The following is a 15,222-nucleotide window of genomic DNA, read 5'->3' on the forward strand; positions in this document are numbered from 1 at the left end:
GAATTCAACTTCACACTCCATTTTCTTTCTCTATGCACAAAATCTAATTTTTACATCTTTTCTCAACATTGAACCACTTATCATCAACACACCACACAAAAACATTCACTACATTATCTTCCTTTTCAAAAAATTAAGACATCCAACACTACTCTCAACCATAATCAAATTCATCTTCTTTTTCAGTTAAAAACCGACCAACACATAACTATACATAATCAATTGAGGTTTCTTGAATTTGAAATGAAGACATGTGATTAAGTTTTATGAATTTGTAACAGAGGTATGAGGTATGTGATTAAGGTTTCTTAGAGATATGCGATTAAAATTTAATGATTAAGTTTTCGTGAATTTGAAATAAAAGTACGCAATTAGAGTTTCTTGAATTTTGAAATGGAGATGATTTCATTCTATTTGGTATGAATTGGTTGTATTGGTGATGAATGTTTCAGTGTTGTAAGAAGATGTAGATGGTGATGGTATTATTATGTAATGAGTCCCAAAAATGAAGATAAATGAGACAAAGTCTTCTATGGTATTGGGTTGATGTAGTGGAGGTCTTCAAAAAAGAATATGGTAATAAATGCTCAAAAGAAATTATTATACCTAAAATAAAAATTAAGGTTGACATTAAAAGGAGTTCAATAGGATGTGATACTCTTATGATAGATAATTTAATAGTTAAACAAAATAATTTATATTACTTTACTTACAACTACTGAATTGTGCGTAATTCTTCTTAATTCTTTTAAGAGAATTTCACTGATTAAAATTTAATTATAAATAAAACCATGAATTATTTTTAGTTATCACCTCTCAGTCTGTCTCATAAAAAACAATTTATACTCAAACTTAAAATAATATCTTTTCTCATTATTAATGACATAATAACAAACAATTTATACTGATATAATTTGGAGTTGTCTTATACTGATATAATGACATAATATCTTTTCTCATTATTAAGGTTGACATAATAACAAACAATTTATACTGCTATAAGGTTGTAAACATTGTAATAAGAAAATAATGAAAGATAACCTTTGATAAAGTTTGTCAGACATTCACTTCAAATCCATAGTTTTAAGCATAAATATTTAGAAATTTTAATCGTTACCTAAAATTAAATTTCCTTATTTATAAGAAGCTACTTTAAACATTGAGCAAGTGTTAAGTATGGCGACCTTAAAAAGTCTATTGCCATTTCAACTACATATAACATATTAAAATGTCCATTTACATAATAATATCATTATATTTATTAATTATTCTGTAATTTAATACGCAAGTTTACAATATAATTCAATGATTCTGTAAAACATGCGTATAATAAAATCCATACTAAAGTTTAGTGAATCTAAATAATAGGTTGGGATACGGATATATAAGCAGAGTATGTAGAGACACATTCATTAAAATTCTCCACAGGAACAAATCCGAATACTGCTTCGAGGTAAAATCGTAATATCGAATCTAAATTCTACTTATAGTCATTCTATCTTTATAAACCTTCTTAAAAAAAAAATCATAAAGCCATTCCTCAGTAATTAATTTCTATAAGCATTTGAAGTATTCCAAGTTGCTTGTATACTTGAAAATGAATCCCTGCACTGTCTCTGTTGTAAAGTAGGAGTTTGCATCAGATTTGTAAAGTAATCTCAATCCTACCGTATGAATCCTGATCTTGAAGATCATCTCTTTTGTTTTTTTTGCCATTGTTTCTCAATGTCCTTTAGAATATCAAGCACACCAAGAATACCCAAAAGGTGGAGACCACCTGAAAACTTACCTCCGCCTCCTCCATTACCACCATTTCCATCGTCGTCTCGAGGTGGCAAACCAGGTCCATTGTTATCAAGTTTAGGGGACTTCACTTTGTCTGCCATTTCAGATAATGAATTAGCATGTTATACTTGTATAGAAACATATAACATAAGGGTAATGGATCATTTATGCCAAAGGCTGTTAATACCAGGTGTTATAGTCATTGACCGAGTATTGCGTGTTAGGGTCTGGGATGCACTTGCAGCTGCAGCAGCACATTTAGTATTCTGTTCACAACACACAATCATAGTCATTAAAGATTTAAGCCCAGCATCAAGACTTGAACTGAAACTAGCGACAAAAATAACGACCCAAAAATCTTCTGTTATATAAATCTCAAATTAAGAGCTGTATTAGGATGACAAATTCAAGATTTCAAATTATTTCAAGGCCATCAAATTTAGGTTGCTTTGACTTAAGTTTCCTTAATTTTCTAAAAACATTTTGTTTGGACGAATCAATTGAATGTTTTTTTAAATTTCAAATTATTAATTTGTACTGGACAAATTACTTTTCACTTTATATATTTCTTTAAAATACAAAATTAAAAATTAAAATTTCAACATTAAAACTTAATCATAAGTAAAATTAGCTAATTTTTTAAATACTTGACAATATATAATGATTTCAAAATCAAATTAATTCCAATATTTAATACTTCAGATAGAGAGAGAGGGAGAGAGGAGAAAGATGTGATAGAGAAGAAGGGAGAGGTAGTGAGTACCAAGAATTTTATAATTTTAAGTATTTGGAAATGCTTCCCCAAATTATTAGAATTTTAAATACTTTTTAAAACCATTATTTCAGAGAAAAATATTTCCAGACAAAAAAAAAAATTAAATTCCCACATAACTTAAATTGCAGACTAAGATTTCCTCATCAAAGCATAACATAAAAGATAAATTATTAATGTGTATGAATAAATCAACGCCATTTTTTGAAAACCTTACCAGACTAGAAAGTTCTAAGTGGGAATCAATCTCAAAACAGGTCGATAACCCAAAACTGGTTTTGTATGCTGCAAACAGTCCGTAAGTTTTAGTTTCTCAATCTCTTATTTTAATTTAAATTAAAATAGTTTTAAGATAGATATAAAAAGAATAATTAAAATTTCTCATAAGTATAGATTATTTAGTGAATTATTACTAACTTTTATTTTATTAAACATATAATCTAGCCATTTTTATTAATTTAAAATATTTAAAATAACCATTTCTCATTACTTTATTTTATCACCACTATATTGCATAATATTAAAGATCTAAATATAATTACTACTAGTTATCTATTAACTATTACTACCGGTTTTACCACAATTAAAGCAGTTCAATCACCAGAACATTGATCAACACAAAACACTGAGAATAACTGCACCTAATAAACAACTTAACCGACAACCAAGGGGAGAACTGAAATCACCTGTTACCCTATGCCTATCCATTACCTTATCCCTCCAGTAGAAAAAAAAACACATTACAAAAATAAATCACTAAATTCTCTCTTAATATACAACTTTTGTTTTCTCTGTTTTGATGTTACTTTTGAATTACAGGAAAGGAAACATAGATGAGGACACGTGAATTGATTCTAGAAGGGGATGTAATATAGGATATACACAATCATAAAAAGGACTCAAAGGAAAATACAAGTGAGCCCAAAGTTTGGTCTGCATAAAAGGATAGGCAAGAAAGGAAAAAGAAAAGTATCAGGGTGCTGAGCTGAGTATTGAGATAGTTACTGAATGTGGGGAAATACATGTGGGATAAAGAGTATGAGAATGTGAATGGGTGAGGAGAATCAGGTTTTGGGGAATTTTCTATTAGTGGGCACCAAAGAATTGTCTGTCTGAGGAGTTTGATTTTGAGATTATAGGGTTGTAACATTTCTTTATTTTGGTTTTTGATATTTTGTCATTTGGATTCGTAGCATTGGTCCAACCTCTCGGATTTGCTCACTGGAAGTTACATGGAAAGCAAAAGGAATCAGTTTTGTCATTCATGATTGCTCGAGTCTCTTCTTTGGAAGCAATTATGAAGTCTATTTCCAAAAATGCAAAAAAGGTGCAAGAGCATATGCAGGAGGATGTCCCAAGTTGTTTTCAAGGATTGATGGAGGAGACGAAGATGGAGACTCATATATCATAAGGGACTGATTATTCACATGTCAGTACTGGATTATCTAGCAAAGGAGGTAGCAAAGATAGACCAACACCTCATTGTAGAGGAATGAAGGGGATGCAAAGTGAACTTGTCGAGGATTTTTGTTTTGCTGTGAAGTGGGTTGAACAACATATCTTGGGCAGCAACATTCTGAGATTCAAGAGGTGCAAATAGAGAAAAATCACACTTGTAAAGGTAAGGTAAGTATAAGGCACCAGCAGCGATGAAAAATCAATAGGCTCCAACATTTAAAATCTTAAAAAGCAGCTTTGATGGTGCAGTTTTGTGGTTTGAAAACAGAAAATCCGTTCAAAAGTCTCTATGATTTGCAACAAGGAGGGTCTTTAAATGGCTCAAATACCTGTTCAGCAGCTCTCTCTCAATTGACTTTTTTTTTTTTGTTTCTATGCTTTGGTGTTACATTTGAATATGGGTAAGGGGTCGGGCGATATGATTCTAGAAGGGGATGTACGAAGGATAGTGAACTGAAGAGTAATAAGCCCAATGAGGGCTTACATGTGTATGTGAAAAGATAGAAAGATGGGAAAAACGTACTGATGGAATTTCAACTAATGATAACAAGGAAGTAGGGGATTTAATTAGAGAATAGAAGCATGAAAGATCAGAGAGCTAGCTGCATTTGAATGGAAAGGATCCTGACAAGATAAGATAGAGAGCTCTCTATACAAATGGTTTCGTGGGTTGTGGGGAGGTACTAGTACAAGAGAATTCTGGGCAAGATTGGAGGTCTCCTGTATTTTCAAGAGGGTTTCCTCTCTTGTAAGGAGACATATTCCTATTGTTGGATAATATTCATAGATTGCCAGTGTTCTACCTGAACCTCACAAACTTTTCAGTTCCAGCTAATTCTACATTGCAAACAATACAAAGCATTGCATCCTCTTTACAACTACATGAAGATATAACATGGATAAAACAAACGAATAATCGATAACAAGAACCAAAAAAGAAAGAGAATAATAATAACTTACCAAAGCAACTGCACGTCTAGTATATGATGAACTCTGCAATGTAGCAGTTTTAAGTTCTCCTTTTCTGATGTTATATGGTAAGGGTTTCAGCCCAACAATGTTTGGTCCATTACGCTTAACATCAGCTTCAGGCTGACTTCTAATACCAACTGCATATATTAAAATGAACAATAACTTATTCCATGATTTAAGCAACTTCTAAGGCACTAAAGTCATGGCTTTATGTTGCTAGAAGTGAGCACTGTCAAGATGTATACAACCGTGGTACCTGGTAAAAGTAGAGGTGAAGTGCCAACACTACTTGCCATTATGGTCCACTTCTTGATTATGACCAAATGTTATCTGTTTGCATGATGAGGCAGATAACAAATTATCAGTTTCAAAGAGAATATATACGATGAGCTGAGGGGTAGATGTCAAACAGGAGATGGAGAAATAAGTGCTCAGTGTTGTACTTTAATTCATTTTACATCAGTGTACGTATAAGCCATCTTTGAAATAATTCCTAGCAAGAACTCAGTTAATTCATTCTTGAATTATAAACGAATTCTTGAGTTTTCCATCATTTGAGAAGGTACACATAACAAGCTCTAAGAGAATATAACCCTAAATATAGCGTTCAATTACAATGTAGTTTTCTAGATAGGAATCGATACTTCAAATACAGTAAAAGCTACAAAATTTTCAGTTACAGAAAAGCATTGCTTTCTAAGAATTTAAATGCATTCATTATGGTACGATGAAATAGCCCAAGAAACTCGGCAGCTAACTTTTAATATGAAATATTGAATGAAAAAAGCCAAGTCATAAAACAAAGACTGGTCCTCAATGATTTGGCATCCAGTTGAGCAAAAGACATCAATATTAACAAACAGGAATACAGAACATTTGGACATTCATTACCAAGCTAATTTTTATGTTTGTAGGATGATACAACATTAATAAGCAGATAGAAGTTGAAAAAAGATTACCCCAGCCCAAATTTTATCAAAATATTGACTTCTCAAATTTCAATATACAACACTAAACAAGGTAAATTTAACAAACAAAAGGGAAGTGGTGGCTATTGAAGTCTCCTGTCTATGCTTTTTATATGACTTCAGTTTTGAATCTGACTTGACCTAATAGTTAACATAAAAAAGGCCCATAGAGCTCATAACCAGGAAGAGATAAAGTGGAACCAAAACTGAATCCGAAATTGAAACATAATCATAAAAATAGGCAGACTGACATGCTTAAACAAACTGAAATAGATCTCATATTTTGTTTTCACAACTCTTAAGAGAGTTGGATTTAAACCTAACTTAACCTCACAAAAAATAAACATGTATGGTGAGGTTTGAATTCACGTTGAGGATTGAACATCTCAAATGTGGACCTAGGGGAAACTCAATAGCAAGTGACATATTAGGTCCAACAAACTTGACTAGGATAAACTTTGAATTACTCTAATACTATCTTAGAAAATAACTTTGAGTATAACAAAACCACATAAAATCAGCTTATAAGGTAAAATTTATATTCACCTATATATTATAATTTAGCCATATCTCTCACTGGCGTGGATATCCATTGTTACTTTTTACAGCTGTTAACTTTTATAGCTGTCAGCTATTACTAACATTCTTCCTAAGATTCAATGAATAGTGAACACTCAGATCTTACCAATTATGATGGAATTTGAAAAGTTTGCAGAACTCATTCTAATTTTTCTGGCAATTTGACTTAAATATTAACCGAAAATAAACTACAATTGAGGATCAAATTCTAAAAATTTCAGGTTTAGGGTGTGTTCGGGAGACTAATTTATCTTTTCCACTAAATATTCTCTAACGTGATAATTTAATGAAAGAAAAAAGACGAAAGATTAGTACAACCATTATATCCAAATCTTTTGTTTATCTTTACAAACATCACACACCTCTAAATTGAAAAAATAAAAACTGTCCTCTTTTCCCTTCCCCTCCAAGTCCAAAATCTCACCCCCAAACATTCCCCTAGGAAAGGGATACTACACGAGCATAATTAATCTTGATGATTTTTTTCATTATTTATGTAGCAGTAACCATGTGGCTTAATAAACTACAAGAAAATTATATGTAAAAGTTATAAAACTTTGGTTGTAAACATGGAAAAAAAAACACTGACGCAAGCCACAACAGAAGCAAAACGCAGTTCAAATCAGCAGTCACCAAAACCATTGTTGTGAGAAATTAGCATATAACAATTCAAAGCCCGCCTTACTCGAACAACAAATAGTAAGCAAAGCAAAGAATTTTACGAAAGTCAAACAGAATTGAACCACCAAAGAAAAGGCCATAAGAATGAAATTGCCCGCATCATAAGCAATCACCAAAACACCAATAACACACAAGGGCACAACACCAAACAGACAAAGGGAAACATGACTAATAATCAACCTTTTCTGGATAAGAATAAATCAAAGTGTAAATAGAGTGCATAAGATTATTCTTCTTCTACTGCCTTATTATCAAGATATCATATGAAGGAATTAAGTCAATTGATTCAAGATAAAACCCCATTTTTCAGATAATTGAATAAAGTAATCCATAACACAAAAAAAAAAAAAAACGCGCAATTAAAACCAACGTTTTGAAAACCTGTGTAGCGTGTTTGCAAGGGAGAGGAGAGGAGAGAAGAGAAGATTACCTTGGTATGGATGGTGCTGGTGCGAAAGTTACCTATTATTTTTTCTGAATTTGGGGTTCTAAAATGGAGAATGCCGCCAATAGGAAAGAAACTGGGTTGGGTATGAGATGTTTCTAGAAAAAAAAAATATTTTAATATTTCCAATATTAATTTTAATATCATTTTTATTATTGGTAAAAATGTATCACATTACAAACTATTAATCATAAATATATATGAGTTTAAAAATATTTAGTTGCTAATAAATTTCAACTATATGGAAACCACTTTTTATGTTTTAAAAAAATTATGAATTTTAAATGCTATGATGTAATAATTCTCAGTTAAAAAAACTACCTTAACTGAATGAAGAAAATTTAAATTTTCAAATAATATTTTATAAAAATGTAAGGTATAATAAATAAGTTAATTTTATGTTGGAATATGAATTTTAGAATTATTTTATGGAATTACATGCTTAAATATTTAATTAATGATTGTGCAGTCTCAAAATTTTACATTATCAATAAAATAAATCACCAATCACTATTATAAGATTGTTATTATAAAAGTTTAATAAATGATAATACATAATTACACACAAAATGTGGACGAATTTCACATTTTTTTTAAAGTGGAAAAAATGTTAATCCAAAAAAACATTTAATAACAAATAATCATTCAAAAATGTAAAAAAAACTTAATTATTTAATAAATAATTTTTTAAAAGAATAGTTTAATTAAAAATACTTAAATTATAAGAAAACTTAAAACTTAATTAAGTTTTTAATTTAAAATTAACATTATACATGTAAATATTTAATGAAGCTCATCCACAAAATGCTTGAAGAAAAGTTTATCCTAATAAGGCCTAAACCTTATTACAATGGATCAACTAGTAATGATGAAATCTAGGACATGTAAGATCTCCCTAAAGTTTTGTTTAACAATTAAAATTATAATTAATTTAGCTTTTAAAATGATTATGATGATTCATAGTTATTTATACTATTATATTATATAAAAGATTCCTTTTTTATATAAAATATAATTATCAATAGAAACATTTTCATCACTTAACATTAGTACAAAATATAATTAGACAATGTTCATGATTTAGAATTGGATATGATTCTTGTGCAATATTTTTACATTTTTTTTCCTAAGAAAAACAATTATTTTTGAGTCATCATTTATATAATATTATTGCTTTAAAAGTTTTTTTTTTCTTAAAACTATATTATGATGTTAGATATTTTGAAATACTGATTTTGAGAAAGTATGAAAATGGTGATATAAACCAAATTCAACACGACCTGGTGCTGGCTGCACTATTTGTCGGGTTTGACCAAGCAACACTCTTCGTATCTTTCAGACCTTTCCGTTCTCCTTCTGCAATGTCACACCATCTTCGTACTCTTCAACTTCCACCACTTTCTTCGAAAACCCCGACGGCCAATCCACATTCTTTCTCCCTCCATTGCTTCCGCTTCAGCTTCGGCTTCCATTGCTCCGTCTCCTGCGGATGCGCGCGCCAAATCTCTCCGGTTCGGTTCAGTCATCAAGCGTCGTTGCAAGAGGAAGGAAAACCTGTTTCCCTTTACTTTCAACCTGTCTCAAGCGAAACCCACTTTGATCTTCTCCTCGATCAGGCTCAAAGGCTCCACCAAGCTGTCGTTGTGGTTTGGTAGGTTTCTTCTTCGTTAAGACTCTTTTTGCCTTTTCTTCAAATTTTTACTATGATTTTGTTTAGATGAGTCTTTCCTTAGCAACTTGAGAAAAATATGAAAGAAAAAAAGAATTTGACTTCGCTTAACTTCTGAATAAATTAATTTGTAGACATTCTCTTGTGTAGTTTTTCTTAAATTTTTACATTTTAACTTAATTTTAGGTTTTGGTGAAGGGAATTTCGTTTTTTTGTTTATAAATTATGGTTTTCTGTTACCAAAAAAAGAAGAAGAAGAAGGAAAATGATGAACTAATTTGTAGAAACTATTTCTTATTACTTTCCCCAAATTCTGATTTTTTCCCCACTTTTTATGACTGACTCTGCTTCCAAATTGAAAAAAAAAAAAGAGCAAATGTTATATGTTACATAATCTTAAATTGGTGGAATTTGGTGTTTGTTCTTCTGGTATAAGTTGGGAAGTCAGTGTCATGGTTGTATGCGGATACCTTTCTTCAAGGAAAATCTGGAAACTCAGTGAATTGTCATTTTGCAGTTTTTTTTTTTTTTTTGTATAATGAGTAAATAAAAGTAAAAATAAGTTATAAGGCGAATTCTGTTGGTTCAAAGGAGTAAAAACCTTAAAATAACAGTATATCAAAATTAAACTATTATTATTGTTATTCATGACTTTTTGGACTCTTGTTTCCTTTTTGAAACTTCTGATCTTTCTAAGTTTCAGGCTAGGAGTTTTGTAGGGAAACAGAAGGATTTGCCAATCTTATTTAGAGAGAGAGAGAGATTTGATCCAAAGGGAAAATAACAAGATATATGAATTGTGTAATATGCTCCTTGAGCCTGGTCTATTGTAATTGTGGTCCTTACAAAAAGATTTTCTCGAAGTAATTGAGCATCACTCAATTGATTTAGTTTTTTCTTTTTGGTTTAAGTGAACATGTTAATCAAACTACATTTTGAATTAGTGAAACCATGGTTTTTGCTTAAAGGTTTGTGTAGTCCAAATTATCATTACTAATAGCAATTTTTTAATTTGTATTTTCAAAAATTAGTTTATGTGAACAAAAACAATCTTAATAATTCAGATTTTAACTTGTAAAAATCAACTAGTGACGCGCTTGGATAGAGGAGGCTATGTAATGATCAGGCACGCCTTATCTGTTTGACAAATGTTAGCAGTGCAATTTTTTAAGAACAAATTTTAATCCTTTATTAGTGGGTGAAGGACGTCTTTGAATGGGTTTCTCCATAATCTGAGTTTTTGTTTCCTTGAATAGATGTATAGTATTGTGCATTACATAAAAGATAAACTTATTTGTTTCATTTTTCTGATTAGTGAATATTTATTTTACCATTATGGCCTTTGAGGTGAGATTACCTGGTTTGTAGGATGGCAAATTGGTGCAGAAAATGTATATATTTAAAACCAAAATTGGAAAAGTTGGCAGCTGATTATTATCCAAGGTGAGATTACATTTGTTTTCCTCTATCACACATAACTAGAATAATTTCTGAGCATATCGTTCATTTATAGGTGTGCTTGACCTAATGGAATCCAGACTATACTACATTGACCAATGTGAGGGAGTTTTCTTTTATAATCCTTAACGTTGATTGAAAAGCACGTTTGGTATTATTTAATGTAGTGTAGTCTATAAAAGCACGTCTTGAAACATAAATGAGCAAGAGTCTTTGAGAGAAATTGTGGCATATTTGCATGTAATCCAGCTTATTTACCTATAAGTGCTTTAACTACAGGTTTTAGTGAAGGACTTGTGTATTTGATTGACATCAAAGATGTGCTAAATATGCTAACGAATCTAGATTAGTATTTTAAAGCTGAAGCTTATTAAACTTGCAACATATTAAAGTAAATATGAACACAACAGAATATTGGGTTTTACCCAAATTCCTGTTTTCACATTCATTGATACTTTCCTGTTTTATTGGTAGATTCAAATTGACTATAATAATCTGTTATTGCTGAGATATGTGGAATTTTTGTTTTTGTTTTTATTTTTGTTTTTAAATAGGAAACTAGGAAAGTTCTAAATTAATGAGTGTGTGTATGTTTGTTTTCTAAATTTTAAGTAATGTAGTAAGGGAGAGTTTACAACTTTGTCTGCAGAAGTTGTAATAGCAGAGGAAAAAGGTATGAAACTTCATGCTTTCAAAAGTTTGAGAAAGGGTTTGCAGTTTTTTTTTTTTCTTTTAATAAATTGTGCTGTATATGTGTGATGTGTTTATAATGCTTTACCTTATTGTACTAATTATCAAGCATAGAATGGGATGTGATATTCTCCGAAAACTGAAATCAAATAATGCCAAAATCTTAAAAGAGACCCAGGCCTTCTCAACCAACGAGGTCATGCTAATTTCATACTCATGGAATAATAAGATTTTGTTGATGTCCTTGGCATATAACTATTAGAGATCCTTGATCATTACTCTCCTCATTCCTCAACCTTGGTCTAGCTTTCCTCTTGGCATACTTTCAGTCCTATCATTTACAGATTGACAATGACCCAGACTTAGTAGTTCTTAACCATTCTCTCCGGTTATCCCCTCAATCCCAACCTAGTCATTTTCGAACTGGATTTCGTACAAGTAACACAGGGTGTACTAGTGCTTAAAGTGTTTCAATCCAGACCTATTTGAGAGCAGAATAGAGATCAATTCAATAACTTCAACTGACACTTGAAATCATTAAAGAAGCACTGTTTTTTCCTTAACCCTGTTTGAAACCATTTCAGACATCTAACTACAACTAAACAACAGAGTACAAATCCCCTGATAATTTATTAGAATCTCTGCAAAGAAAAATGGCAAAGCTACATCTGAACCACTTTCATCGAAGACACACAACAACTATACCTTCTCCCAAGTCATGAAACTACCATAACATAATTAGGCTTAATTACTCGTTTGGTTCTCACTTTGGTCGGAAAGTTTGAAGTTGATTTATGCTTTTGAAAAAGTTTCAATTGGCTCCAAACTCTTGAAAAAGTGTCTCAGTCGTCCTTTCAAAACAAAATTACTAAAGATGTTAACGGCATGTCACATGTCAATTTCTGATTTTAAATTTTTTTTTTTGTAAAAATTTTTGTTGTCATGTGTCAGGTCCCTAACGTGACATGTGGCCCTGTTAGTACCACATGACAAACAATGTCATGTGTTAGAGTGTCATTGTCTTGATTTCAATTTAGTCTTTATATATACTTTTTAGATTGAATTTAGTCTTTAGTTCTAATTTTTTTTTTCAAAATAGAGCTATATTATCCCTATCCAAATTGAGACCAAATTTATTATTTGTATAAATATTATATTGATATTTTTTATTAAAAATGATTTTTTAACATATTAATATAATAATGTAATATGTTAAAAAGTCATTTTTAATAAAAAATATTATTTATACAAATAATAAATTTGGTCTTAATTTGGAGAGAGACAATATTGCTCTATTTTGAAGCAAATTGGGACTAAATCGATTAAAAAGACATATATAAGGATTAATGAAGACAATGACACATATTGACACGTGACATGTAGGTAATGTCATTAGTAATGTTTTTTGAAAAGTACCTAATCGAAGCGTTTTTTTAAAAGATAGGATGCAATTGAAACTTTTTCAGAAGCAGATACCAACTTGAAACTTTCCGACCGAAGTGGAGACCAAACGAGTAATTAACAACTTGAAACTTTCCGATCGAAGTGGAGACCAAATGAGTAATTAAGTCACATAATTGCAATCTACCAGAGCTCAACAGTAAAATATACCAAAATCTGAACCACCAATTGTCAGATTCAAACTGGCTGATAAATGTCACCAGCTACATTATTAGGCCAGGCATCTAGCCCTCACTAGCAGCAAGCTTTATCATTACCAAAGACAGGGTCATGACATATCTAAAATGTAACAGAAGGACTTAACCTGAAATGAACATGGGATTGGACAGAACTGGTTCTGACTTATTTACAAAATGAAAACCTAATATACAATGGAATTCCATGTGAACTTAGTACGGATAATAGATACAGCTTATGGTTGATGGTAATGCTCAAATACTGTCTTCAAATAGAATAATTGAGAAGGGATGCATATTGTGTATAAATGGTCCATTTTATGCTACCTGTGCTTTAAGCTAAAAATCTAGAAATGTTAACTGTAGATCAAATTGACTGCTATAACTACAACATCGTTGGTGCTGCTTGATATTTTGAGATGTGTTTAGTATGATAATGATTGCAAGCTACTCATAAGCTACTGAATCTAGGTTGATGCACAAGATGTCAACTAATATATTACTGAGGTATTTGTATTTTAGAGCATAGAGATGATACCTCGCATGTGGAGTTGTTTGGTTATGTTATGATATTTTAATTTATACTTTGTTTAATAATAATTTATGATAAGGCTTATCAACTCATTAATCTAGGATTTGTTAATGTGGATATCATGCAGATTGCAGTTCTACAGTGTTGATGTTAATACAGTTTCACACAAACTTGTTGCTCGTGCAGGTGTGACTGTGAGTTTCTCGTAGCTTCCCCCATTATGTTCTTTCTCTTTCAGTTGTTATCTTAGGGTAATGTATTGAAAATTGTCTGATAGTTTACATCATGAATTTATCAATGTCTTTCCATGAACAGATGTTGCCATGTGGGTACATCATGTTAGGAAAACCTATATTCAAACTTGTTGGATGAATATTTTTAGTTTCCATTAAATTATGCCGTTAAATCATATGCATTGTGCTTTGCGAAAATATTCTGGTATCTTTAATTAATATATTGTTTGGAGAAGACCAATCAAAGTCCTAGAAAGAAGAGCTGATCATGAGGATCCCGGAAAATGCTATAGAACTTTTCTGTATAAGGCTTTTGTCTAAATGGACTTTCTGAAAACATGTCAGCACAATGATGTTATTTGAATTTTGATCCATATCCCACTTAATGGGAAAGGCTTTTGTTGTGATTATTTTTGTTTGTTTTTTGAATGCTTTACTCAAGAGCAGCTGAGGAAAATTTGTGGTTTTATGAATCTCTCACTAGCAATATATGATAACTACAGTATACCTCTACCTGATTAGTCAAACAATTGATATGCAACCATTTTTATATTCGTTTCAACTAAATTTGCTATGTAGACATTTTATCTTGATACTTATTAGATTCCATTTGTCATGTTTTCATATGTTGTCGGCTCTCAATTACTGCAGAAAATGCCAACCATACAAGTAAGCACATTTTTGTTTGATTTGATAAATTTATTATATTCTTCTCTGTCAGTGATTTAAATGTTTGTTGTTGCAGCTGTGGAAAGACAGCAAGAAACAAGCTGAAGTTATTGGTGGCCATAAAGCACATATAGTAATAAGTGAGATTCAGGAGATGATTGAGAATGAGTGACTAGTTTTAGTGCAGTGGACTTATTTTCCGCTATTTTGATATATATTTTTAATTGGTTTTACTTTACTGCATTGTTTTTTTCCCAGCCGGTGTATAAAATATAAAAAATTATTATGTTTCCATTTTTTCCTTATTTACCTAAAACCACTTCTTTTAAAGTATCTTACTTACGTTAAAAGGTGTTCAAATCCTTATAGTTGAGGTAATGTGAGATATCTCCTGATATTCGGATCTTTGTCTTAATGAATGAGACTTAAAATTTTATAGTTTGTTCTATAGGTTTTTTCCTTACTTTCTTATGTTAAACATTTGAGTTGTATGAGATGAGGATAAGTGGCCTCTTGTCAAATATTTGATGTATACCTCAATACGAAAGATGAGAGTTAGAGCTGGTTAATTACACCGCGAGCTCTAAAAGCAATTGTCAAATTAGGACTGTTCATGTGAAGACCACCTTCAAATGTAACAAGATTGCAGGAAGATGGATTTCTTGGGGACCTGT

At 31.1% G+C, this 15,222-nt stretch overlaps 2 protein-coding genes across 3 annotated transcripts; one reads left to right on the plus strand and one right to left on the minus strand.

The window, feature by feature from the left end:
• Positions 1-1,347: 1,347 nt before the first annotated feature.
• Positions 1,348-7,750, minus strand: LOC106771003. Of its 2 annotated transcripts, none has more exons than XM_014656877.2 (5): positions 7,646-7,750; positions 5,244-5,317; positions 4,976-5,124; positions 1,973-2,051; positions 1,348-1,879 (listed from the first exon to the last, which is right to left on the minus strand). In XM_014656877.2, exons 2-5 carry the CDS (start codon positions 5,281-5,283, stop codon positions 1,692-1,694), a joined length of 456 nt encoding a protein of 151 aa, XP_014512363.1. In that variant the 5' UTR covers positions 5,284-5,317; positions 7,646-7,750; the 3' UTR covers positions 1,348-1,691. The 2 variants fall into 2 exon arrangements, with proteins under 2 accessions (XP_014512363.1, XP_014512364.1); XM_014656878.2 differs by lacking the exon at positions 7,646-7,750 and adding an exon at positions 7,597-7,619.
• Positions 7,751-8,908: 1,158 nt separating this feature from the next.
• LOC106769965 (thioredoxin-like 3-2, chloroplastic) lies at positions 8,909-14,781 on the plus strand. Its single transcript, XM_014655783.2, has 5 exons — positions 8,909-9,311; positions 10,698-10,772; positions 13,774-13,840; positions 14,531-14,548; positions 14,625-14,781. The coding sequence occupies exons 1-5, from the start codon at positions 9,022-9,024 to the stop codon at positions 14,718-14,720; spliced, it is 546 nt and encodes a 181-aa protein (XP_014511269.1). The 5' UTR covers positions 8,909-9,021; the 3' UTR covers positions 14,721-14,781.
• The last annotated feature ends 441 nt before the right edge of the window (positions 14,782-15,222 follow it).

This window comes from Vigna radiata, chromosome 8 (genome assembly GCF_000741045.1).
Source record: "Vigna radiata var. radiata cultivar VC1973A chromosome 8, Vradiata_ver6, whole genome shotgun sequence".
In the NCBI taxonomy this organism is placed as follows: Eukaryota; Viridiplantae; Streptophyta; class Magnoliopsida; order Fabales; family Fabaceae; genus Vigna; species Vigna radiata.